Source organism: Carcharodon carcharias, chromosome 16 (genome assembly GCF_017639515.1).
Source record: "Carcharodon carcharias isolate sCarCar2 chromosome 16, sCarCar2.pri, whole genome shotgun sequence".
In the NCBI taxonomy this organism is placed as follows: Eukaryota; Metazoa; Chordata; class Chondrichthyes; order Lamniformes; family Lamnidae; genus Carcharodon; species Carcharodon carcharias.
In genome coordinates, this window is record NC_054482.1 from 55,783,120 (window position 1) to 55,809,046 (window position 25,927).

Consider the following 25,927-nt stretch of genomic DNA (forward strand, 5'->3'; position numbering starts at 1 on the left):
CTCTCCTTGCTGCTAACTCTCCATCTTTCCATAAAATTCAGCTCATCCAAATCTCTGCTATCCAACTCGTAACTTACATTGCCCCACGAATCCATCAGGTGTACTTGTTAACTACATTGGCTCTCAGTCCCACAGTGCTTCCGATTTAAAACCTGATCATTGTCTTGTCCCTGACCTAAATCCCACACAATGGTAGGCAGGGAAGCATCAGGCATCCACCCACCTTTGGACCTATTGAGGTCCTTAAGTGGTCAATTAATTGCCACTTAAGGGCCTCATTCCGTCTCTGCTGCTACTTTACAGGCAGCAGCAGAAGGCAAGGCAGATTTCACTGCGTGGGTGGCTGTTGCGCAGGAAGGGGGTTACTTCCTTTTGGCAGGGTGGCCCTCTGTATCCACTGGGGGCACCAACCCTCAAGATTGTACCCTTCCCCCTTAACTTTCCCCTCCGACTCACTGGGGTCTGCCAGGCAGCCCAACCAAAATCCCAGCCTTCCCTGGAGTCCAAGCTACATGACACTTCCTCCTGGGGACAGCTCGTAGTCCTATTAGTGGCTACTGCTTGACCCTGGCATTGCTGGGACTACAGAGTTACTGGCCAATCAGATTGGCTGGCAGTTCTCTTGGGTGGGACTTCATCCCAGATGGGGATTGAAGTACCACTCTGAATCAATTAAGGTTGCGTCCAGTGTGTTATCTCTGCAGGGTAGCCGGATTCTGATTCGGCAGGCTCAAGATTGCCTTTTCCATCAGGAAATATGTCTCCATGTAAAATCCAACCCTGGATGTATAACGTATGGCTCACTTGTGCCTGTGTTTGAGTAAGTTTGTCACAATCAAATTGGTGCTTGTGTAATTGGTTGATGTGTGATGCAGTACTGAGGAGGTGCTTCATTGTTGAAGGTATCATCTTTCAACAGAAATTCTGGTCCCATTTTCCACTGCAGGTGGATGTAAGTGGAGTGATATTGCTTTTTAAGAGTAATGAAAAATGACGTCAATAGAAAAGAATATTGGGCAGAATGTAAAATGGATTGCTGTTTGATCATCCATTGGTCTAATCTACCATTGAAGGCCAATTTCATCTCTCAAAAATATTTCATGGCACTTAGTCCATAAGCAACAGAACTAAAATAAATTAGCTGGCTATTTATTCCATTTGATTTTTGTGTGTTTGCTGTGTGGAATTTGGTTGCCATATTTGCCATTTGAAGTTGTTATACTTCAAAGGAAGGTCAGCAATTGGCTGTGGATAGCATAAGTCATTCAGAAGATGTGAAATGCATATTATAAATACAAATCTTTCTTTCTCATATTACACATTTTTGATTGACTGGGATCCATTGGCTGACAGTATATTTACCCAGCATATTCTACACAACATCCTATCATATCAATCTGTACCTTTCCATTTATCCCTCAGTCCCATTCCCAAATGAATATTGATCCAGCTTTTTTTCCTAACTACTTTAGCTCTGTGCCTATTTTGCATGAAGACCCTGGGCAGCATTTTCCCCCCATCTACGCATCGTGCGGGAGCGGATGCAGGCAGGCGGCTTCCTGATTGGTGCCCCTGGCTGGGGCCATGCCGCCATTTTACGTGGGCAGGCCAATTAAGGCCACCCAGCATGACATCAGCCCGGAAGCGCTGTGCGCTCCCTGTGCAGGTGAGAGGGGATTCCCTGAGTTGGGAGTGCGCCCTTTTGCGCATGCTCACGAAAGAAAGCATATCTCCCTGAGTGCTGCCTCAGGGAGATCGGCTCAAGTGTGAAAACGTTATTAAAGGCAGAAAAAAATATTCCTGACCTGTCCCCTCACGTGACACTGTCACATGAGCTGGGACATGTCCATTAATTCTTTTCAAAAATTTTCTGAACATTTTAAATCCCCCATGAAACCTCATCCCGCCCTTGGATGAGGTTTCATGCTTTTTCGGAAGGCCCTTGGGCTCTTTGCCTGCCCGCCAACCATAAGGTTGGAAAGGCAGTTCCATTAATTAGGTAAATTATTTTTTTAAAGACCTTAAGTGGCCGCTGACAGTTCAGTGGGTGTGCAGCCAACTCAGCTTCATGCCCACCGAACTGAGAATCTAACTGATGTGGGGTGACGTCAGGCTGCACGCCCAACGTCACCCTGCGTCATTTTACGCGTTGGTGAGCGGGCCCCACCCCAGCTCACCGACTGGAAATTGCTGCCGGTCTTTGTGGGCACTTTCTGCTGAGGCGGGAGTCAGGAAAACTCCCACTCAGCTTGCCCCAGTGATGAAAATCCAGGTCTTAGTTTCAGGAAAACACTTCCTTTTCTGCCCATGATGCACTAGTTCCAGTTTCAACTGGGACCTTTTACTTGTCCCTATACTCATTTTTGGCTGGGACACTTTTCCCTCTTTTTAACATTTTTTATTGGTGGTGTTGAACAATATGAGGGTCTCCATAAGCCAGAACAAAGAGGATAGTTATGTATAACCACCTCAGAAATTATCTTCAAATACTTAAATATTTTAAAACCTTTTGCAGCTGTAAAAATTGTAGTTTTTTAAAAATCAGATCTATCACATTAGAGAGAAAAACGTCATTGTATATATGTCATACAAATTAAGTGTTGTGATATTTGCATTTCACTGAAACAATACTGCTTCAAGTTTACCATTGCTCTACCTTTCTTTTTACAGACTATTTTTCTCCATCTATACAGTATCAACTGACAGTATATCCAATTTTTCCTGAAGGGGAAGGACAGCCAAGCAATTTTTATATGAAGATCAAGAGTAAAGGTAGTATTTAAAAAGACCCCTGTATTCTAGTGTTTAACTGGAAACAGATACTTGCAGGGAAGGGGAATATGGTAGTGTAACACGTATGTACTCACACAAATTGTACGACAGGAAGACGGGAAAGAAATTTACACTGAGAGATTTCTTTGATTTTAGCTAAGTCTCAAAAAGAAGTCAATGGGCAGATAAGAGGCATAACCTAAGACTTCAGTTGATGCTGCTACAGAGTTATTTGGTGGGAAAGCACAATATAAACCCAGGGAGTGGGCTGGGGACTTCACTTACACTTCCTTTCCCATTCTGCATTTGTCTCATCTCTTTCACTCACAATCTTCATTCAGCTTGCACTGCCATAGAAACATAACTGTTAAACCATTTAATCTAACCTTCATTTCAATTACAGCACTTAATACATATCCAATATCATAAATTACATCCTGAGGGAAAAGTGCACTCCTTTGTATGCTCTCATTTCAGATTCTTTCTCTCTTGACATGGTAGCTTGTCAGCTCTCAATTGCTTAGTTTATCAGCTCATTCACTTTAGGAAACAACTTTTAAATGTACCTAAGCTATTCCTACACACAGTGAGACCCATAAGGTCTTTTACAGGAAATTGTAACGTGTAGGTAAAATTGCCAGGATTCAATAAGGCTGGTGGCTGGGAGACTTTATATGCAAATGTAGCTGCAAAACTTTCCTCAGCAGAGTAAATAGATGGGTAAAGTGTAAGATATAGCAAATCATGAGAAAAATGTTTCATTAACCCTACCCCCAAACTCGGCCCCATCACACACATGCAACTTCTTCACTCCCGTACTTCCCATTAACGGCTAAATGTTTGTTCCTCTTTGATCTTTCATTTTTGAGCTGAAATTTTAAGACCAATACCAATTCTTATTACCTTATCTTGGCTAGCATTACAGATCAAGTTTGATTTGATCAATTGGATTTTGGATGCTAATTTGTTGAAGCCAGTGTCCTGCTAAACAAAAGACACAATGGACATAAATCAAAATTGCCCAATACTCAAAGATGTTCTTAATTATAAACAATCTCTTTCAAGAACAGCAATTTAACATCCTCATAGACTTTATTACACACTGCAAAGTATGGCTCTCCCTTTCTACTCCCATTTCCACTCTGCAGTGTCTAATTTGCATCTTGTAGGATGGTTTTTCTCTGGCCTATCCACTCTGTGGGGACCAATTGATTAAACCCGGTATTTTAGTAACATAATTAGGTAAAGCTATGCACCAGAAGCACTTGGGTATAAATATGTGGTACTGGAGGCGACAAGTGGAAGGATTTAAAAGTGAATCTAAAGCCTGATTTTATATTAAATGAGGTATTAGTCATAGTCTGGCTCCAGGCACTCATGATTGCTTTAATTACAGCAAAGCTCAAATTATTGTACAAATATAGTGAAGCAGAGCAAAGGTTTAAATGCTTGTGCTGAGCAATCTGGAACATTTTCAAAACCAGTAAGACAACATTAACTTTAACAGTTGAAGATTAAGGTATGCATTATAAAGCTTGATTTTTCTTTTCAAAACAAGAGCAGGTGCCGGAGTATTGCAGAGATCATGTTTATCAATATTGTGATTTCATACTAGAAAGCTGGCTTGTTCAGAACCATTGAACAAAGTACCATCCATTAGCAATCCACACGTAGCAAACAACATAGACCTTAGTTTAAGGCTTCTGCCGTGTTGCTGAGGAATAGCTTTTTAACTTATAAAGCCACATAGTGGGAATTGACACAAGCTGACCATCTAATCATTTCAATTACATATTTTCACTTGAACTATCATTTCAGACTCAAATGGAGTCAGCTAAAGAAAAAGGTTTGGGTTTCCAGTGCTGGGAGGTAAATCAGAGGGAAAAGTCATGCCTGCACATTCCCTGTTACCACTTGGAAGCTGGCTGCTGGGCCATTGGGAACTTATTGTCCACGTCTAGGGATTATCAGATGCCTGGCTTGCTTGAACTATCTCATTAATGGGTCCAAATAAAGCAGTATGGTAATGGGAACAAAATTGTGAATGGAATGGAATAACTCACTTGCACTTGATTTAAGTGACCAGAACTCCTGCCAGAAACAGGCAGGGGATTTGTTAATTTAGTCTCCAACTCTCATTTTCTCACTAAACTAGCATGAGGTGGTTCAAATAGCTATAGCTTGGGCTTTCTATCCATCTACCTTTTCTCTCTTTTGAGTGTTAAATATTTTATATTGATTTAATTCTTAAATCTCTTTTTTCCCAATAGTTGGCCAATCTAAATGATGGATATAACTGTAATAGGTTCATTTTTTTGGTGTTAATCACCTTAAACAGGCACCTGTTAAGGTCACATAGTACTGAAGATTTGTGCTCCAGAATTTGCCGCGCCCCTAGACAAGCTGTTCCAGTACAGCTACAACACTGGCATCTACCCGGCTATGTAGAAAATTGCCCAGGTATGTCCTGTACACAAAAAGCAGGACAAATCCAACCTAGCCAATTACCTCCCCATCAGCCTACTCTCGATCATCAGTAAAGTAATGGAAGGGGTCATCAACAGTGCTATTAAGCAACACCTTCTTAGCAATAACCTGCTCACTGACACCCAATTTGGGTTCCAGCAGGGCCACTCAGCTCCTGGCCTCATTGCAACCTTGGTCCAAACATGGACAGAAGAGCTGAACTCCCGAGGTGAGGTGAGAGTAACTGCCCTTGACATCAAGGCAGCATTTGACTGAGTGTGGCATCAAGGAGTTCCAGCAAAACTGGAGTCAATGTGAATCAGGGGGAAAACTCTCTGCTGGATGGAGTCATACCTTGCACGAAGGAAGATGTTTGTGGTTGGTGAAGATCAGTCATCTCAGGTCCTGTACATCACTGCAGGAATTCCTCAGGGTAGTGTCCTCAGCCCAACCATCTTCGGCTGCTTTATCAATGACCTTCCTTCCATCATAAGGTCAGAAGTGGGGATGTTCGCTGATGATTGCACAATGTTCAGCACCATTCGCGACTCCTCAGATACTGAAGCAGTGCACGTCCAATGCAGCAAGACCTGGACAATATCGAGGCTTGGGCTGACAAGTGGCAAGTAACATTGGCACCACACAAGTGTCAGGCAATGACCATTTTCAACAAAAGCAAATCCAATCATCACCCCTTGATGTTCAAGGCATTACCACCACTGAATCTCCCACTATCAACATCCTGGGGGTCACCATTGACCAGAAACTGAACTGGACTAGTCATATAAATACTGTGGCTATAAGAGCAGGTCAGAGGCTAGGAATAGTGCAACGAGTAACCCATCACCTGACTCCGCAAAACCTGTCCACCATCTACAAGGCACAAGTCAGGAGTGTGATGGGATACTCCCCACTTGCCTGGATGAGTGCAGCTCCCACAACATTCAAAAAGCTTGACAACATCCAGGACAAACCAGCCCGCTTGATTGGCACCACATCCACAAACATTCACTCCCTCCAACACTGATGCACAGTAGCTGCAGCATTTGCCATCCACGAGATGTACTGCAGGAGTTCACCAAGGCTCCTTAGACATCACCTCCCAAACCCACGACCACTACCATCTAGAAGAACAAGGGCAGCAGATGGGAACATCACCACCTAGAAGTTCTCCTCCAAGTCACTCGCCACCCTGACCTGGAAATATATCGTCATTCGCAACTAGGGATGGGCAATAAATGAATCCCATGAGTGAATTAAAAAAAGATAATGAATTAATTTTAATTGTGAAACAAATAGATAGCTATCTGGTGGCTGGGTATGCTGACCTCTGTTTGCTTGGATTTGAGAGAGCAAAGATTGGAAGGGAATAGGGTGCTGAGACATACAGGAAAGTGGTAAAGGATGGACAATTCAAGATTGAGACCATTGGAGTGGAGTGACCAGTGAGATGCCATAGTTGTGGGGGCCGTGAACTTAGATAGAACATGAGAGATTTAAGAAGGACAGGAGAGTAGTGAAATCGGAGAAGAGAGGCCAAGTTGAGTTGAAATGAAGCACTTTGATGCTGCAGAAAGTAACAGTTTTCCATTCATCACCTCGGCCATCCTGACTGCCAATATAAAAAAGAACATCCATTTTTATAGTGCCTCCCATGTCCTCACAATGTTCCAAAATGCTTCGCAACCTTTGAATTACTTCTGAAATAGCATCAGCAATGCCTGACCTTGGAATTGTTTAATGCTGACACTGGAAACCTGTAACAACACCAATATCCTTCATCTTAACAAACAGAAACATTCACCAAAAATGTATCCAGGTTTCACTATGCTTTGCATTTATAGAAGACAATAAAGATTTAGCAGTGTGTTACAGGATTTAAAGATTTCCTTATAAGCATGGACCTTAGCCGAGAAGGTCACAAAACCTTTAAGTTACAGCATTGGAATGAGTTGGTGTGTAATTTTATATGATATTTTAAAGTACATAATAGATGGAGTGCAAATCAGCAGAAGCCTGAAGATAATAAAATAGGACCAGATTGTGCATCACTGCATTGTAACATTGTAATTATAGCGATATGATTCATTCTATGGCATTATATTCCTCCACGTGAAAAATCCATAATGGTATACGCCATCATGACTCATGGGTTGGTATTGTACATTTTTGTAATGCATGCTGCCGATTTAAAAAAAATGTCTTATGCAAATTGAAGTGTATGTCTCTATAATGTACATTGCATTCAAATTGTGATATGGGTACTTGACAAAAAGATCACCTTCCCATTTTTCTCCTGAAGCCACTGACTTATGCTGGGTTCCATAGATCCCAGGAACTTTCTGTTAACTCGCCCAACGAACCATTCTTCATTTGTGAGATCTACAGTAAGAGTGAACAGGCTTTTTGACTGAGAGACCCGTAGCAGAACTTGATCTTGACGTTATTCAACATCAAACACCTATACAGCAAAGAAGAACAGGGACAACAGCTGATTCCCCCACCTCCCTTTATATTATAGCTGTTGATTTCAATTGGAGCACTCCCACTGCTACCTCCGTGATCAGTGCACAAGCTGGAAATTGAACCATTCTGGTCTGTACAAAAACAGAAACAGAAATACCTGGAAAAACTCAGCAGGTCTGGCAGCATCGGCGGAGAAGAGTACAGTTGACGTTTCGAGTCCTCATGACCCTTCAACAGAACTAAGTAAAAATAGGAAAGGGGTGAAATATAAGCTGGTTTAAGGGGCTTTTCTTACACCCCATTCCTATTTTTACTTATTTCTGTTGAAGGATAATGAGGACTCGAAATGTCAACTGTGCTCTTCTCCGCCAATTCTGCCAGACCTGCTGAGTTTTTCCAGGTATTTCTGTTTCTGTTTTTGTTTTGGATTTCCAGCATCTGCAGTTTTTTGTTTTTATCTGTAGAGGCCTGTACTTACCCAGCAAACTATCAGGGGAAAGTTTCTATTGATTTTATTTAATAACCACCACTTAGTATTTCACAACTCTGAGAAGCTAATGGATACTCATGTAATTTTCTTTGTACTATATTATGACATGCCAAATTTTATTTCTCTTTTAGGAGAGGTGGCGAGGGCCAACAATGACAGAATGCAGAACGTCATTCTACCGCTTGTATTTTTATCATCAGTTTTATTGATTGGAACCGTCCTAATATCTAAGCACAGGTATATTTTAAAACTCCTAGATATGCAAATGTTAAAGTCTTCAAATTCACTTACATTCAGGCTGAAATTGTTGCTTTTCTAATATAGGTTTAAAGAGTGATTCAAACTGTCACTTTCTGATTCTTCAGACTGTGGTTCTGAAATGGGTGCAGCTATCACAAAGAAAAATGGATTTTGAGATTTTTTTGATGGTTTGTAGCAGCCAATTTTTTTTAAAATTCCAACTCAAGAATAAATCAGGTTTTGCATAAATATGGTGAGGTTCCGGACAGGAGTTACTATTTTAGTATAGTTACTAGGATTTACATTTTACTGTTTTATTAGAACCATGACAACAAGGAATACAATATTTCAAGTAGAAAGCCTACCACAACCTTAGGGCAAGGACACAACAAATGTGGGGTCTTCCCAATATTGCCCAGGTCCTGACACAAATAATAAACCTAATTTATGGGAAAATAGTAGAAAATTACTACTCAAATATTTATTAACAGTTTGTAATTTCACCAAAGCAGTTTTCTCTGATTATTTGGAACATAGGAACCGCAGTAGACTATTGATCCCTTTGAGTCAGTCCCACCATTTAGGAAAATTATGGCTAATCCGTATCCTATCTTCAGCCATCTGCCTTGCCCCCATATCCCTTTACACCCTTGGCTGACAAACATATATTAATCTCAGAATTAAAATTATTAATTGAGTTAGCACCTATTGTTTTTTGTGGGAGAGTGTTCCATAATAATACCACCCTTTGCGTGACAAAGTGTTTCTTAACTTTTCTCCTGAAAGGTCTGTCTCTGATTTGAAGGCTATGCCCCTTGCCCTAGAATCTGCCACCAGCAAAAAAAGTTTCTATAGACCAAATCCATTCTTTTTGAAATTCTCAAAATCTCAATAAACTCACCCCTTAGACATAGAGATAGAGTTATACAGCACAGAAACAGGCCCTTCGGCCCAGTGTATTCCAGAGAACACAAGCCTAGTTTATGCAGTCTCCTCATAAACAAACCATTGGCACCTTGAATATATTCTGGTGAATCTGCACTCCTCTCAGGGCCAACATATCCTTTCTAATGTGCAGTGCCCAGAACTGTCCATAGTACTGGCGATGTGTTGTAACAGGGGCCTTATACTGCTGCAGCAGAACTTCCTACTCTTTATACTTTAGCCCTCTAATTATAAAGGTGAAGATTCCATTAGCCTTTTTTGGTTATTTTTTTGTACCTGACTACCACATTTTCAATTCTACATGAGTAAATTAAGATAAACTTTGTTGCTGTAAGAAGAATTATAGTTGATTTTGGTTCTCTATATCCATTGCTTCATCTTTTGATCTGAACCACAATGATTACAGAAAAGCAGAAAAAAACTTGCAGGTTGAATTGTTCAATGTTTGCAATAGCTTTTAATGATTACCTAAAACTAGATAATGTGTTACCGCTCATATACAAAACATGTAACAAGGACAAATTTGAAATATTGAAAACTTATTGCAAAGAAAGCTATCATTTAGTTGTATGTAATGAACACTTCCTGTTCTAAAGGTCTGTGTTTTGATTTTAATTTAAAATTAACTGAGAGAAAAAACAAGATAATCTTATTTGTAGAATTAGGAGGACACATATGTGGTGATATGGTATCAGTTTACGTACACAGACTACAGCAATCAGTAGAATCAATGAAACTTCAAATCAATTTCCACTTATCTTTGGTCCAATAGGTGATAAAATCAGAGCAAAATAATATACAGCTGCACCATATCACCTGTCCTTCAGGATACCATTGAATGCATTTAAACAGGTGAACAGCTTATTGTTTGAAATGAAACTCTTTTCATATTGAGGTCAGAATGCTGTTTATATTCTTCACACCAGTTAAGGTATTCTTACCTTGAATGGTTTGTTTTCTGCTGACACTATCATTCAATTTTTAGGACAGAGTTTCTGCTCTTACAGATTGTTTTGATTTCAACAAAGTAATATCACGTAATAATTTCAGCAGTGGATTGTTTCATTGAATCTTTTTCAGTAGAGTTTTTATACAAGATTATATCTTGTATTTACATTTGCCACATAATGTTATAGATGTTAGATTCTGATCTTCATCCTAATTGTTGAAAAGTTCTCATTTACAACAGGGAGGCAGAAACAGTGATTTTGTTTATTCTTTAGACCTACAATTCTTTTAATACTTGCAACAACATTTCCGCTATTAAAGTATTTGTATCATGTGCTATCCTTAGCTTCTCAGTTTTTCTCTCGAGCTATAGCTAATTGTCAAACTCTCTTTGTTTGCATTTTCTTATCCTTTGCTCTTGTATTTGTTTCTTTGTGTAGCATCTAAGTCTCATTTTCTCACCTACCCATCACAAGTTTTTAAAACTTCTTTCATGGGATGTGGACATTGCTGGCAAGGCCAGCTTTTGTTGCCCATCCCCAATTGTCCTTGAACTGAGTGACTTGCTAGGCCATTTCAGAGGGAAATTAAGAGTCAACCACATTGCTGTGGGTATGGGGTCACATATAGGCCAAACCAAACAAGGATGGCAGATTTTCTTCCCGAAAGGACATTAGTGAACCTGATGGATTTTTGCAACAATCATAATAGTTGTCATGGTCACGATTACTGTGATTAACTTTCAGTTCCAGGTCCTGAGTTTTACATTCCGGGGTCTGGCATGTATCCAATCTGAATGCACATAAAATTGCGCAAAATGACGCCAGGCGTGCGTCCTGACGTCATTGCGCATACCTGCTGACCTCAATATTGCACGTGAGCATGGGAGTCAGAGCTGCACCTTCTGACAAGTAAAGGGCCAATAAAGGCCATTTAAAAGTCTATTCACTAGATTTTACATTGCCCATGCAATGTCGTACTCATTGCATGGGCAAAATGGTTAGGTGGGCAGTCTGCTTTCAACAAATTGTCATCCAAGGGCCGGATAAACTGGGTCCAGAGCATTGCCATTGTGAATAGTGAGGTGTTTAGGAGATAGTTTACTGCTGGTTGCCTAATGAAACTTGACAGCTTTACCTCTGTTTTTAGCTTCAGCCTTTGCATTGCTAGCCTTCATTTCAGGACTCTTTGGCCTCTCCATGGTCCCTGGAGAATTCATACCGTGTGGACCCTTCCAGTAACCAGACAGCTTTCTGTTCCTCTGGTATTGGGGATTGTCTACTCCACTGTTGGGACCTCCTCTGAGGAGGAAGAGAGGGGCAGAAGGAAGAGGAGGCCATGTGTCCACAGGCAGCATCAAAGGGAACGACCTGTGGGAAGAAAGGCGCAGGCATAGAGGGCACAGGGCCAGCAGGGAGTCCAAGGCTGAAGAGGCCGCAGAAGACACTGTTATCTTGCTGCCAGAAGGTATAGGCAGCGATGTAGCAATCTCCATATGTCAGGTGATATATGTCACCTCCAACTGTCTAAAGGTCACAATGGCCTCAAACTTTATGCCTCCGGCACTTTTCAGGGGTCAGTGGGGGATCTGTGTGGAGTCTCCCAATCAGCTGTCCACAGTTGCATCAAGCTGGTCACTGACTCTCTGTTCAGGTGGTTCATGACATTTATTCATTACCGGATGGACGAGGCCAGCCAGGTTGAGCAAGCCAGAGGCTTCGCTGCGATTGCTGCGTTCCCCCGCATCCAGCCTGCCATTGACCGCACTCATTTGGCCATCAAGGCACGAGCGGGTGAGCCGTCAACAGAGGTGCCTTCATCAACAGGAAGAGCTTCCACTCCATGGGCATGCAGATGGTTTGTGACCACAAGACACACATTCTGCAAGTCTGTGCAAGGTACCCTGGCAGCTCCCATGGTGCATACATCCGCTAACACTCATAGGTGCCAAGGCTGTTCATCTCTCCAGCCCAGCTGGATGGATGGCTGCTGGGTGAAAAGGGCTATCCATTGAAAAGGTGGCTTATGACGTCTCTCCGACACCTAAGGACTGAAGCAGAGCAGAGGTATAATAGGAGTCATGCCTTCACAAGGGTGGTGATAGAGAGGACCATAGGTCTTCTGAAGATGAGATTCAGATGCCTGGGCTGTTTAGGGGGAGCACTGCAATATCCCTCAGAGTGTGTGTCTCTTATAGTAGTTACATGTTGAGCTCTCCACAATCTGGCAAGGGGGGGGAGGGGTGCTCCCCACTGGAGAATGAGGATTTCAAGGCAGCTCCACAGGCCACAGATGATGACTCCAGTGGTAGATCAGAAGAGGACGCAGGGGAAGAACGCGGTGAGGACGTGGAAGCAGACCTCCATATCCTTCAGGGAGGTAGGGACACCAGGGAGGCCTTGATCCAACGCTCCTTCAGCTAGGCTGCCAAGGTACTGCTTTCACCTCAAGCCAGGGCTGCCGCCTCCTTATTGAATGTTTGTAATGACCTGGTCCATTGAACCCAAAGTCTGCTCAGGAGCTGTGCAATAAAGTTTAGAGCCCCTCAAGTCCAACATGAGATATTGCCATGCCCTGCATCTATAAAACAAGTGAAGCATACTCAGGCCATTAATACAAAAGCAATATTTATATGCTTTTGGCAATTACAGACAATGAACATAACAATTATAAGGTATTAACAATCACACCAATAAACAGCTTGACAAATGATGGCAGAATGGAAGATCACCCATGAATAGTCCCTCTTGTGCTCACGGTGATTTAAACAGACGTTTGCGAGTGCTGTGTTTTGGTGCCCCTCCCGTGCTGGGAGAGGCATTGGAGGCAGCATACTGACTCAGGTGTTGTGTTGGCCCTGCTGACCTTGGTGGTCATCCTCTGGCCAGCAGAGCCTGCACCGCCACTGCCTGTGAGGGTGCGTCCAGCGCCATACTGGGCATTCCTCAGTCATTGAAGCCTCATCAGATGGCACAGTCACTAGCAGAGGGGCAGAAGAACTGCTGCCGCCCTCCAGAGTGTCCTGAGAGCAGCCCGCAGAGATGACACGAAGCTCGTCCACCAATGTAAGGTCTCTCCGGATCTTCCTGCTCGCTATTGATGGACGGACACCTAGCAGATATACTAGGTGCCTCATCCATCTGTCACACTGGCAGTGACCTCCTGAGGTCAGTGCCTGTGTGAGGGCTTGCAAGTCTGAGCACAACCCCAGAGACCCCTGACTCCGTTCCTGGTGCTGTCTTTCCGTGAGAGTCGCCACTCTTCTCAATGGAGGAGGCAGTGCGCTTGGTGCTCAGAGTCAATGCAGTACTCATACTCCGCATGGACTCCTCCATGACAGAGACCATGGCATGGAAACCCTCAGGAATCTCCGCCAGATCAACCTGCTGGACATCAAGTTTCAGCCGCCTAATAGACAATTGTCATCTGCCTCGGACTCAGCATGGTCCTGGTCTCCAGCAGTCCTCCGCCTGCCAGTGCCCTGGGCACACCCTGCCTCCATCACCTCCTCATGTGAGTGGGCCATGCCCTTCCCACTGTCCACTGACATTGTAGCCGACGATGACCACCGAGGTACTTGTATCTGTGCTGGTGCCTGGTGCAGAGAGGGGGTGTAACGCAGATACATCTGATGGACATTGGTCCTCTGGTGTCAAGGGTGGCTCCTCCGGGTCCTGCAATCGTTTGCTGGATGGCAATTCCAAGGGAGAAAAACAACATGTCAGTAGTATCAGTCATCACACTGTCACTGTGAATGCTAGGTGGGCTGGTGAGACAGTGGAGTTTTGCATCATGGTGCCATCATCTTTCAATAAACAATGGGGACTGAAGGTTTGGGGTTTCCATTTCATATGAGACAACACAACAATGTTTACACACACCGACACACTTGCATCTGTACACTGCACCCTTACCCTCATCAGAGACCCCTGCCTCTCCATAACCGGTGAACCAAACTGGGCATTGGCACTCTGTCTCCAGGGCATTCTTCTCATACCTCGTCAGAATCATAATGTTTGAGGGGGTCTTCGCCTGTCCTTGACCTCTTGATGTTGTTATGGCTTCTCTTCTCCTGAAAGGACAGAGGAGCATTGATTATTCCACTCCCTCCCTGCAGCACCATTGCACTCTGGCCAACCCAACCTGAGGAACACCTCGCAGGGCACATCCAAGTCATGGCCCTCAACCCGCAAAGCAATCAAGCCAAGCAGCCAGAGCTCACTGCCTTGGCCAGTGATGATGTCACTGACAGTTGGCACTCAGACTCTTACACCCCTGAGCACCATGGAGGGAAGGCCAACTTTTAACACTCCTCCATACAGATCCATGCCAACTCGGTATTGACCCTTGCCAATCGCAGCAGATCATTGAACCTTTTATGCCACTGCACCTATGTGAGCTGCACAACATCATGGCCGCTGACCTGGGCTACCACCTCAGCCCTTGCCTTCTTGGTGATGTGCAGTGGCCTCCTCTTGCCACCCCTGGGTATCGAGATGTCCCACCTGGCACTAACTTCCTCCACAAGAATCCCAGGCACTCACCCAAGAACCAGGGGGTTGAGTGCCCACCGGAATTGACCTCCTGCCTGGCATGCCCAGCAGGTATAGATGTCATTGCTCTTCCACACAAATTTTTCTTCCTCAAGCTGGACAGCTCCCCCTGTGCCCCGTGGCAGCTTTCAGGGAGCTGCCCCTGCTGCTTTTGAATCTTCCACTGGGGCGCCATTGGACCCAGCACCCGACAGACTCCTGCCCCCGCCTGGCCATTTCTACCAGTGAAAAGATGTGGTTCACACTGGGCGGGCCTTAATTGGCCACCCAGCATGAAATCACAATCTTGCCTGGGAGGGGATTCTACACCTACTTTTGGGTCCACTGACTTCGCACGCCAAACGTGAAACTCAGGACCAGATTTATTTAATTGAATTTCTAATAGCTGCCATGTGGGATTTGAACCCATGTCTCCAGAGTATTAACCTGGGCCTCTGGTTGGGTTACTAGTCCAGTTACTAGACATTACCAGAATGCCACCGTCTCCCCCAAGGTGTTCAAATTGTTAAAGCTCAGGCTTTTGCTAGATTTTGGAGCCTCTCATATGTAACAATACTTTTGAACCATGTTTTAAACATGGTAATGAGAGGACCAACATTTATGAAAGCAGCCAGTATTTTTCCAAAAGACAAGCTAACCAATAAAGCACACATCACTGTAGACTCAATGAATTTTCCATAAAGAACATTAAATTACAGGTGTGAACACAGCACGATAGGAGCAGGAGTAGACCATTGAGTCTGTTCTGCTATTCAGTATATTCATGGCTTCAACTCCACTTTCCCACTCAATCGCCATATCCCTTAATTACCTAAGAGACCAACAATCTGTCTATTCCAGCCTTAAATATAGTCAATGTTAGAGCATCTACAGCCCTCCGGAGTAGGGAATTCCAAAGATTCACAGCCCTTAGAATGAAGAAATTTCTCCTCATCTTAGACTTAAATGTTGGATTCCTTACCCTGAGACTTTGCTCCCGTTTTCTCGATTCCCCAGCCAGTGGAAACAACTTCTGTGTCTACCCCGTGAAGCCCCTTCAGAATCTTAATAAAAGTGAAATATTGCGGATGCCAGCAATCTGAAATGAAAACAGAAAGTGCTGGAAATACTCAGCATTTCTAGCAGCATCTGTGGAAAGAAAAACAGTTAACATTTCAAGTCGAATGTGACTTTTCTTCAGAACTGAAGGAGGGTAAAATGTGATGGGTTCTATGCCATCAAAAGTGGGATGGGGAGGAAGAACAAATTGGAAAGTCTGTGGTAGAGTAGAGGGCAGGAGAGATTAAATGTTAAAGATGTCATGGGAAAAAGGCAAAGGGAGTTGTTATGCATGTAGTAAAGAAACAAAGCATTTGTCCATCATGAGTATAAATGCCTGAATAATGACCAGCTCTGTCCAAGAGCAAAAACATGAAAAACAAGAGTCAAGCCGACACTTGGCAAAAAAAAAAGAATCAAGATGGGGGACAGAGTTCATGGTCTGAAACTGTTGAACTCAAAATTGAATCCAGAAGGCTGTAAAGTACCTCATCAGAAGATGAGATGCTGTTCTTCGAACTTTTTGTTGAGCTTCACTGGAATACTGCAGTAGGCCAAGGACGGAAATGTGAGTGAGAGAGTAATGTGGTGAATTAAAGTGGAAAGCAACTGGAAGCTAGGGCTCATGCTTGCAAACTGAGTGGAGGTGTTCCGCAAAGTGGCCACCCGATCTGTGTTTGATCTCCCTAATGTGGAGGAGACCGCATTGTGAGCATTAAATACAGTATACAATGCTGAAAGAAGTCCAAGTAAATCATTGCTTCACCTGCAAGGAGCGTTTGGGGCCTTGGATGGTGATAGGAGAGGACGTAGGAGGGCTGGTGTTATACCCTCTACAATTGCATGGGAAGGTGCTGCGGGAAGGAGCAAGGTGTTGGGGGTAATTGAGGAATGAACCAGGGTGTCACGGGAATGGTCCCTTTGGAATGCCAATAGGGGAGGAGATGATTTGTTTGGTGGTGACATCATGCTGGAGGTGGCGGAAATGGTGTAGGATAATCCTTTGAATGTGAAGACTGGTGGGGTCACAAGTGAGGACAAGAGGGACCCTATCACTGGGAGGGAGGGGAAGGGGTGAGAGCAGAAATGTGGAAAATGGGTTAGACACAGTTGAGGACCCTGTCAATTACAGTTGAGAGTGGAGGGGCAATCTTCAGTTGGGGGAAAAGAAAGACATATCAGAAGAGTTGTTGTGGAAGGTTGCATCATCAGAACAGATGCGATGGAGATGGAGAAACTGGGAGAATGGGATAGGGTCCTTACAGGAGGCTGATTCTGAGGAAATATAGTCGAGGTTACTGTGGGAGTTGGTGGGCTTTAATGAATATTAGTAGACAGTCCATCCCCAGAAATGGAGACAGAGAAGTTGAGGAAGGGAAGAGAAATATCAGAGATGAACCATGTGAAGGTGAGAGACTGTTGGAAATCGGGAGCAAAGTTGTTTACGTTTTCCAGTTCTGGGTGAGAACGGGAACCAGCACTGATCTCAGTCATCGATGCACTGGAAAAAGAGATGGGGAGGAGGACTGAGTAGGACTGGAACAAGGAATGTTCCAATAACCCACATAAAGACAGACATAACAAGGACCCTGCTGGTACTCATAGCAACACCTTTTTTTGGAGGAAGTGAGACGAGTTAAAGGAGAAATTGTTCAGTGAGAGAACAGGTTCAGTCAGGCGGAGGAGGGTGGTAGCGGATGGAGACTGGTTAGACCTCTGTTCAAGGAAGAAATAGAGATCTCTCAGGCTGATCTGGTGGGGGATGGAGTAGAGAGATAGGATGTCCATGGTAAAGAGGAGGCAGTTCAGGCTAGGAAATTGGAAATTGTTGAAATGACATATGGCATCAGGAAAGTCATGGATGTAAGTGGGAAGAGTTTGGACAAGGGAAAACAAATGGAGTCAAGATAGGAAGAAATAAGTTCATTATGATGGGAACAGGCTGAAATGGGTCTACCAGGACAGTACTGTTTGTGGAATTTGGAAAGGAGGTAGAAGCGAGCTGTTTTGAGTTGGGGGAGTATGAGGTGGTAAGCTAGGGAAAGATCTCCAGAGGAGATGAGGTCAGTGACAATCCTGGAAACAATTGCTTGATGTTTGGTAGTAGGGTCTTGGTCCAGGAGGAAGTAGAAAGAAGTGTCTGAGAGTTGTTGTTCAGCCCTTGCCAGACAACAACCTCATCATCCTTGTCAGTGGGTTTGATTCCGTTCAGAATTTTGTTTCAATGAGATCACCTCTCATTCTTCTAAACTCCAGAGAATATAGGCCCAATTTAATCAGCCTCTCATCAGGACAACCCTCTCAGGGGACCAATCCCAGGGACCAATCTAGTGAACCTTTGCTGTGCTGCCTCCAATGCAAGTATATTCTTCCTTAAATATGGAGACTAAAACTGCATGCAATAATCCAGGTGTGGTCTCACCAAAGCCCTGTACAATTATAGTAAGACCTTTTTATTCCTGTACTCCCCCTGCATTAAAGGCTAACATAATTTGCCTCCTTAGTTGCTTTGTGACCCAGAGGGGTGTTGCCCAGGGATTGGTAGAGGGGAACGATGATAGACCCAAGAGTGGAAAAGGGGTATGCTGGCATTGGAAGGGGGTTGCGGGAGCAATGACAGGCAGATGGAGATCGAGGGGCAGGAAGCTGGAGCTCGACAGGGGAAACTGAAATGCAGGCACATAATGGGGTGGATGGGATTCCACATGTATGAATGGGAGGGGCTGTACGCAGACTCCAGAATAGGAAAGGGAGAGTGTGTGTTTGTGTGGCATAAGAGGGGTGGGTTACACAGTGACTTATGAAAGTGGGTGGGCGGGAAAGGAAGACAGTGTTGTGATCAGTCATGAAGGCACTGGGGAACTCACTGAAAGTTAGAGTGCTTAGTCTGAGAACAACATGTAGGAGTGAGAGAGTAGACACAGCCCTGGAGTTCACAGTCAGGAGTAAGAGAATGGAAACAGTCGTGGGGTGCAACAGGCTATGCTACAGGACTATGTAATCCTGCTCCAGGGAGCCTTTGTGCTCAGTTGGGATTAGGCATAGCTTGGTGTGCAGAGGATTTTCACAGTCGGTGTCCATGAGCTTGTCTAGCACTTTGTTGGGCTGAAGATGGGATGGTCATGGTTATTGGAAGCATCTCCAGCCTCTACTTGGGGAAAACATAATAAGGAGGGTATTCAAAGCTCTCTTGCGAAGGAGGGGCGTACTCCTCTGAAGGTGACCATGCACACATCCTCTAGATGGAGAGGGGTAAGGCCCAAATGGGGAATGGGCATGTCAACAGTGATGGGTTCGGGGGGGAGAGTTGGAATGTTGACCACAACAACAATGGGATCCAGTATTACAGGGGGAGACTGGGGAATAACAGGAGGGAGCTCTAGCTGCATATCATGAGATTCCAGGTAAATTGGACAGACTAAAACACTGTCAGGGGAGGGTCGAAGCCGGTCTCAAAATAAACGTGAAGAACCACCATCTTGCATAAATAAAGTAATGGTGCAGTTTGAAATCGAAACTAGAAACTAATCTGCAAAGGAAGGAACAGAGGCAATGTGGGAGGAGCGCACTGCTGGACTAAGGAGCCCTTTCAAGGGGCACTCTCAAATTTCTTAGAGGCACAAGATAGAAATTGAGTCAGCTCAGAACAAATAGGAAGACTTCCATGAGAAGGTTGCCTTTGGAACTGCCTTTTCCTACACTGTAACAGGGGACTCAGGAATCACTGGCTTCACATAACAGGTGCTCCCTTTCAACATTAACACACAGGAATGTGAAAGTTGGGAACACAGGCAACCAGTAAGGAGGTGCAGCTGCTGCATATATGCCATATTATCAATGAAAGACTCTCATGTGCTTTCTTCAATTGGCATGCATAACAGACCAAAGGGCATCCAATCATTAATAATGAGCATGTTATTTTTAATTAGTATGCCAGATTTGAGATTGAAAGATTGAGTTTAGTAAGGTGGCGCATGTCATTCAAACCTTCTCTAACCTCTGTGGGACTGAGGTGTTAAGTCTCAAGGATGGCATCTTGTCACCTCCAAGGTATGGGTCTATTCTCCTGATTCTCATGTTGTTGCTGGGGCTCTCCTGGACCCTGGAACTCAGATGGAGCCTTCTCCTGAAGCTGCCCTTGGCAGTGCCTGTCCCTTCTTCTCCTCCTCCTTCATCCAATGAGAACTCTCAAGAAGGCAGCAGCATTGAGCCTAGGCTTCATTATTGTTTTGCCCTTTTATCAGTGACCTGATAGATTAATGAATAGCCCACAATTGCAAATGAAAAGTCACTATAATGGTCTCGAGTGGCTTCTGCCCTACTAGCCTTGTTGCTGATGCAGCCTTGCATCTGAGGCGCAAATGGACAGATCGAGGCGATCATGGTGCCATCAAGGAGGTCACATGTCAGGTTTACATTTGATGAAGATATCCAGGCTGCTAGATTTAATGGGTTGGCAGCTATCTTAGGTTTCCCTGGAGTGCAGGGTGCAATCAACTGCACCCACTGCACCCATGTGGCTTTGAGGGCTCCATAACATCGGCCCCTGATGTTCATCAACCAGAAGGCGTTGCACTCCATCAATGTTCAATTGGTGTGCGATTATCAGAAACACATAATGCACATTTGTGTCATGTACCCTGGGCGTTTCAATGACTCATACACCCTGAGTCACTCCCAGTTGTCTCACATTTTCGAAGCTCTCACCAAGTGCAGGGATGGCTGCTTGGGGATAAGGGGTACCTGCTCAAATGATGGCTCATGACACCCTTGCATCAGCTTTAGAGTGCCTCGGAGGAGAGTTAACAACGAAGCGCAATGCTCCATATGATCCATAATCACACAGACTATGGCCATCCTGAAGATGTGCTTCTGATGTTTAGGCCACTTAGGTTGGGCTCTGCAGTACACTCCAGATAGGGCCGTATGTTGTGCCTTTCACAACCTGGTGCTTCAAAGGGGTGGTCCCTTGCCAGAGGGAGAAATGGAGGAGGATGAGAAGCAAAGGGACAGGAATCTGAAGAGGGAGATTAGAGTCAGCTTCCTCACGACAATAACATTGAGGAAGCACAATGTTGAAGATGTGCCCCTGCCACTTTCATTGCCACCAGATTCCAGGAGGAGTAAAGTGATGTAAAAAGTAAATAGTGTATGGTCACATTCCTCCTGTCCCTTAATGCCATTCCACTGCATTGAAAGTGAATTTCAGCCAGTCAAATCGAGAGCAAGTTCAGCATTTGGACTTGCACCATCAATCCTCATGATTCACCAGGCCATGATCTCTGAAAAAGGTCAGTGGTGCAATTTGTATGCATGCGCTCTGGGAAGTGAAAGCCGATACAACAGTGAGAACACTGTATCAAAGAATTTGATGCAGTCGTTGCCACATTAATTAGAAATTACAGCGGCCAATGAGATGAGAACATGGTTGGGGATATCATCCCCTTGTCCAGATCTTGTCCTTTGGCACTATCAGAGGAGACACAACTGCAGCTAATCCTTCAAGGCTGCGGAGCTGCACTCACACAATGGTGTGTCGCAAACAAAAAGGGTTATAAATGCTTTTAGCACACACTTCCAATAAAGATTTTGACACATCCTCCCTGACATCACCATAAACTATCTTCATTGAGGCTGACCATGTGAATGATAATCTCACAAAGGGAGACTATCACTGAGTGGACGGATGGCTCACCCTCGCAATAAGAGGACACATATATCAATAATAATAATGCAGTAATCAGTTGACCAAAGCATTCTCATTAACATCAAATGTATTAACAGAAGTGCAAGATATCTACAGTAGTTGCACACTCATGACTCAGAAGTGATTTCAATATTTCTTAATTTTTCTAACCCTACGACTGCCTGGGTGCAGCCCCTACACCTGCAGCAGAGATGGAGGCAGCTTGCTGATTGCTCTATCCTGATGTCTGTGATGATATTGGCAGGTATCTTCTGGTGGCCCGATGCCCGGAGGGCCCTGGCCTGATGTCTCCTGCCCAGGGGCAGATGCACCCTCCTTGGCTTGAGAAGCTGGAGTGGATGGACTCATAGGCAGAGGGGATTTGTAGCGGCTGAATACCCTTGGAGTGTCCTGTGTGGAGGTCCCCAGGGTGTCTGACTGATGCTCATCCTCCCTGTGGGTGCCTGAGGGCCCCACCCTGACTCTTTAAGGAGAAGGGGCACCTGAAGGGAGGTCAAGGTGCTCCGCACCCCCCCACTTGCCTAGCCACTGATGCATATTATCAATGTCTGCAGCCATGGAGTCCACGACTGAGCACAAATCCGACAGAAGTTGCTGGATTAAGGTTCCCATGGCGGTTGCCACCCTTCTCTTGGTCACCTCGAGGCACTCGCATGTCAGAGCCACGACATCAGACAGAATGCAGATAGACTCTTCCATCCTTCGCTGTAGTCTGCTGAGTGACTCTTGTATCTCTGTCTGACATTCGGCCAAATGTCGTTGCATCTCCAGCATTGTCTTGGCAACTGCTCGCAGAGGCCCATCATATAAATTGGACTCAGTAGATGCCTGATCTCCAGCAGTCCTCCAAATTCCAGCGACCCGAGATGTCAATACCTCCAACTGCTGTGGAGACCTGTTAGTGAGGCTTTCTCCAGAAGGTGATCTCAAGCCCAATCTAGAACTATGACCCACCGAGGTGTATGCCTCTGTGCTGGTGGAGGGTGCGCGCGAGCACAGCGACATGTCTTCTTTGGATGCTGCCTCAGTTCCCTCCTCTGAGGTGGTCTGGGGGCTGGGGCTTATGTTGGCCCTCCCCCCATGCCTAGATCTGCTGGTGCTTATAAGGGAGAGAAGATAGATTTAGTTCATGAGCAGCCATAACACAAAATTTCGTGTCACTCACTGTGAATGTCAGGATCTGATCAATTCTGAGGTCTCATCTGTACTAGGTTGCTGGAATAAGTAAATCCCCTCCCCCTCCTCCGCAGCCAGCTTCGTGGCATCCTTCTCAAATGTGGTGAAGGGTATGATGTTGGCCGCCCCTCCTCCAGTTTGGGATCTTTCCCTTCTGTTGTGGGCAAGCTTGGACTGCATGAAGACAAAAGAAAGGAATATGATGAGAATGGTTAGGAGTTTGTCCAGCATGGTAGATTAAAAGGTTGGTGGTGTGAAAGTATCTGTGAGGCAGTCAATGCTGATATTTGTTCCTTGTTAATGTGTGAGATCCCTGAAGAGTGTGGCCCTTTGAGTTCAAGATGCCATGATGAGAGTGTGAGATTGGAGGGCGCTGAAGGTTGACTTACCCTGGTGGAGTGGATGAGATCATTCATCCCCTCCCTGCACTGGATAGCTTTCGGGGTGCGGTGGCCAGTTGGGCTGACCTGGCTTGGTGTGGCCTCCCAGGCCAGAGAGGTGAGGCTGTTGTGCTTCTTGGAGCCACCCCTGGGGTAGACAACGTTTTGGTGTTGCCGTACTCCTCTTATCAATGCCTGAAGGGCACTGTGGCAGAAACTGGGTGCAGCCACCTTTTTGTTGGCAGCCATCTCTGTGGGTCTCCTGGAGACAACTGGGCTAGAGAGAGTGAAATGTGTGTGCTCGGGTGGCATTTAAATATGGCACCCAGACCTTTGACCCTGTTAGGTGTATGAATCAGTTCATGACTCACCATGTGACTTGGAGAAATACTTGCCTGTACATAGCTAACAATTCCGAGTGTGGAATTGGGCACGAATTCGCAGCATTCCGACCAGCGGAAAACGTATTGTGGAACCCATCCGCCACGTCACTTTGTTTCAAAAACAGAAAATCCTGCCCTATGTATGCTTCTTCCTTTATTGGACAACTTGAATCAGTTGTAGTTGCAACATAAAGACAGATTCTCGTTCATTACTTCTGCTTAGATTGTTACATCAAAAGTTTTAAGAATTTGTATCTGAGGTGTGATGAAGTTAATAGCTACCATTCTTTGCATTCAGAATAAGAAATCTTGTCTGGAAAGAGGTCCCTAATCCTAACAAATGCTCTTGGGCTCAAGGAATTGACTTTAAAAAGGTGGGTTTTTTTTACTTTTTATGTTTTTTGAATTTTTATGTAAACATAATAAATAATGAACACTTGAAACTGATTACAGAAATTAATGCTTACCTGAGACTGATTAAATTGAGTTTAATGCATACTTGAGAATGATTGTGTAGAGATTAATATGCATTTATTGCACTGAGAATAATTGTTAACAGGAAATGCTTACACAGAAAGAATAATTTTTTGTTGATTATGTAGGCACTATTGCATACCTGATGTTGATTATGATGGAATAATTTAATTGATGAGTTAAGACAGTTTAGATGTAGCATAACATATAACTGGAATTGATTAAAAGAAATTGTATAATAAAGGGAATTGGATCAAATAAATAGTGTAAACATTTTTATCATTGAATATAACATCTTCTCCCATAAAGATCTCTTAAATTGAAGCAACATTCTTGCATTCTTGAGCAAATCTACTAGTAACTTGTAATCTTTCTTTCAAATGATAAAAAAAATCAGTTGAAACCACATACTGTTCTCCATTGAGTGAGTGTTGGGTATTTGGCCTTGAAACTAGCCTGTAAGTGAATTTTAGTTATGTTAGAAATTAAATAAATGCTTCATTTTCAATCACCAAGCAGTTCGATTCTTATCAAAATGAAAGGGAGTTGTTGGAAAAAGACTATGCATCCATTTTGGCCTGGGTGCTGAGTACCTCACTAGATCAGCATTTCCAAGCCTGCTCCCCCGTCACCCTCACATTATCCAACAGTTGACTACAGAATAGCACAGAACTTAACCTCTAGATCTTGAGCCATCATTGTGACTCTCCAATTCATTAAAAACTAACCACAGATAATTCATCTGAAACTCCAAAGCTCTACCAGAAAGAGGTAACTAGTCTGTTCCTTTTTCTTTAAATCAGTTATACAGATTGAAACTCCAGAAATTTGGCAGCTTCACTTGCAGTGTGCTAACAGCCTGCACTCAAATAGGGAGGTCCGAGGAGCCTGAGATTTTGGGCATCAGATGTCATTATCATGTAGAAGATGCAGCGATAGGAGCCCCCACAGGTTTTTGCACTACTGTTCAGATAAGTGATTGGGTAAGGGCCTTGAGGAAGAATGGCTGAGCCTTGGAGTGTGATCATGTGGCAGAGCTAGGAGTTCAGGACAAAACATTACAGAGTCTGCAGTATTATTGGTTGGGCCTTGGCATGAGATCAAAGGGTGAGTTAGGAGTTTGGGGCTAGGGGGGATTGGAGGACACCTGAACACCAGAGGCAGGAGTGAGTTCAGAAATCTCAGGACAAGGAACAGCACTTCTCAAGGTGAACACTAACCCTTTTTTCTCCCAGATGCAATTAACACTGCTGGCTAGCTCAAGGCAAGGCAATGTTGCAGTAGGAAGCAGAAGCAGGCATTTATTTGTACGTATTAACTGCCTAATGCCTGCTTCTGTTGTGAGTAAAGAATGCTTCTTGTTTTGCCCTTACCAAATGGCACCTGGTGTGGCCTGCACCAGAGTTGTGTGCCATGGAGCAGATGCCATTTTGCATCTGTAGCAATGAAAGGCCTGACATCACAGAGCCAAATTTCTAGCCTTATTTGTCTAAATAGTACTTTGTGGCAGGCTGCTGAGATAACTGCACTAAAGTTGCTTTTCCATGGATGGCATGGTACTGAGAAAGAGGTGTTCAAGTGGTCATTCCCCCTCAGTGTTTCAGTTTTTGAATACACTGGGGATCCAGTAGGAGGGAAGTATGTGTTTAGTTGCTATTTCTGATGGTAGCTTTCAGTACCTACATAAAGTTAAACACCACCAGAATGTGCAATTCCCTCTTTTGCAATGGCAATGTGCTATTGGAAATAGGAATTCTGCTCACTTTCCAACATGGTGCAGCATCAATGTAGAATCACCAATAAATGTAATTTGTAAATGAAATATCCTTCCCATATGTACTAGAACCAGATACTTTAGCTGGTCTGTTCAATTATGGAATAGTTTTAAT

The 25,927-nt window shown here is 44.2% G+C and overlaps 1 protein-coding gene across 1 annotated transcript in view; it reads left to right on the plus strand.

Annotated features, from left to right (window-relative positions):
* Positions 1–25,927, plus strand: part of LOC121288946 (leptin receptor-like) — a 90,865-nt gene that overhangs the window by 63,153 nt on the left and 1,785 nt on the right. Inside the window, exons 12-14 of the mRNA XM_041207813.1 lie at positions 2,671–2,772; positions 8,326–8,431; positions 23,863–23,938. Coding sequence (XP_041063747.1) covers positions 2,671–2,772; positions 8,326–8,431; positions 23,863–23,938 — 284 coding nt within the window. The remainder of the gene's footprint in view (positions 1–2,670; positions 2,773–8,325; positions 8,432–23,862; positions 23,939–25,927) is intronic.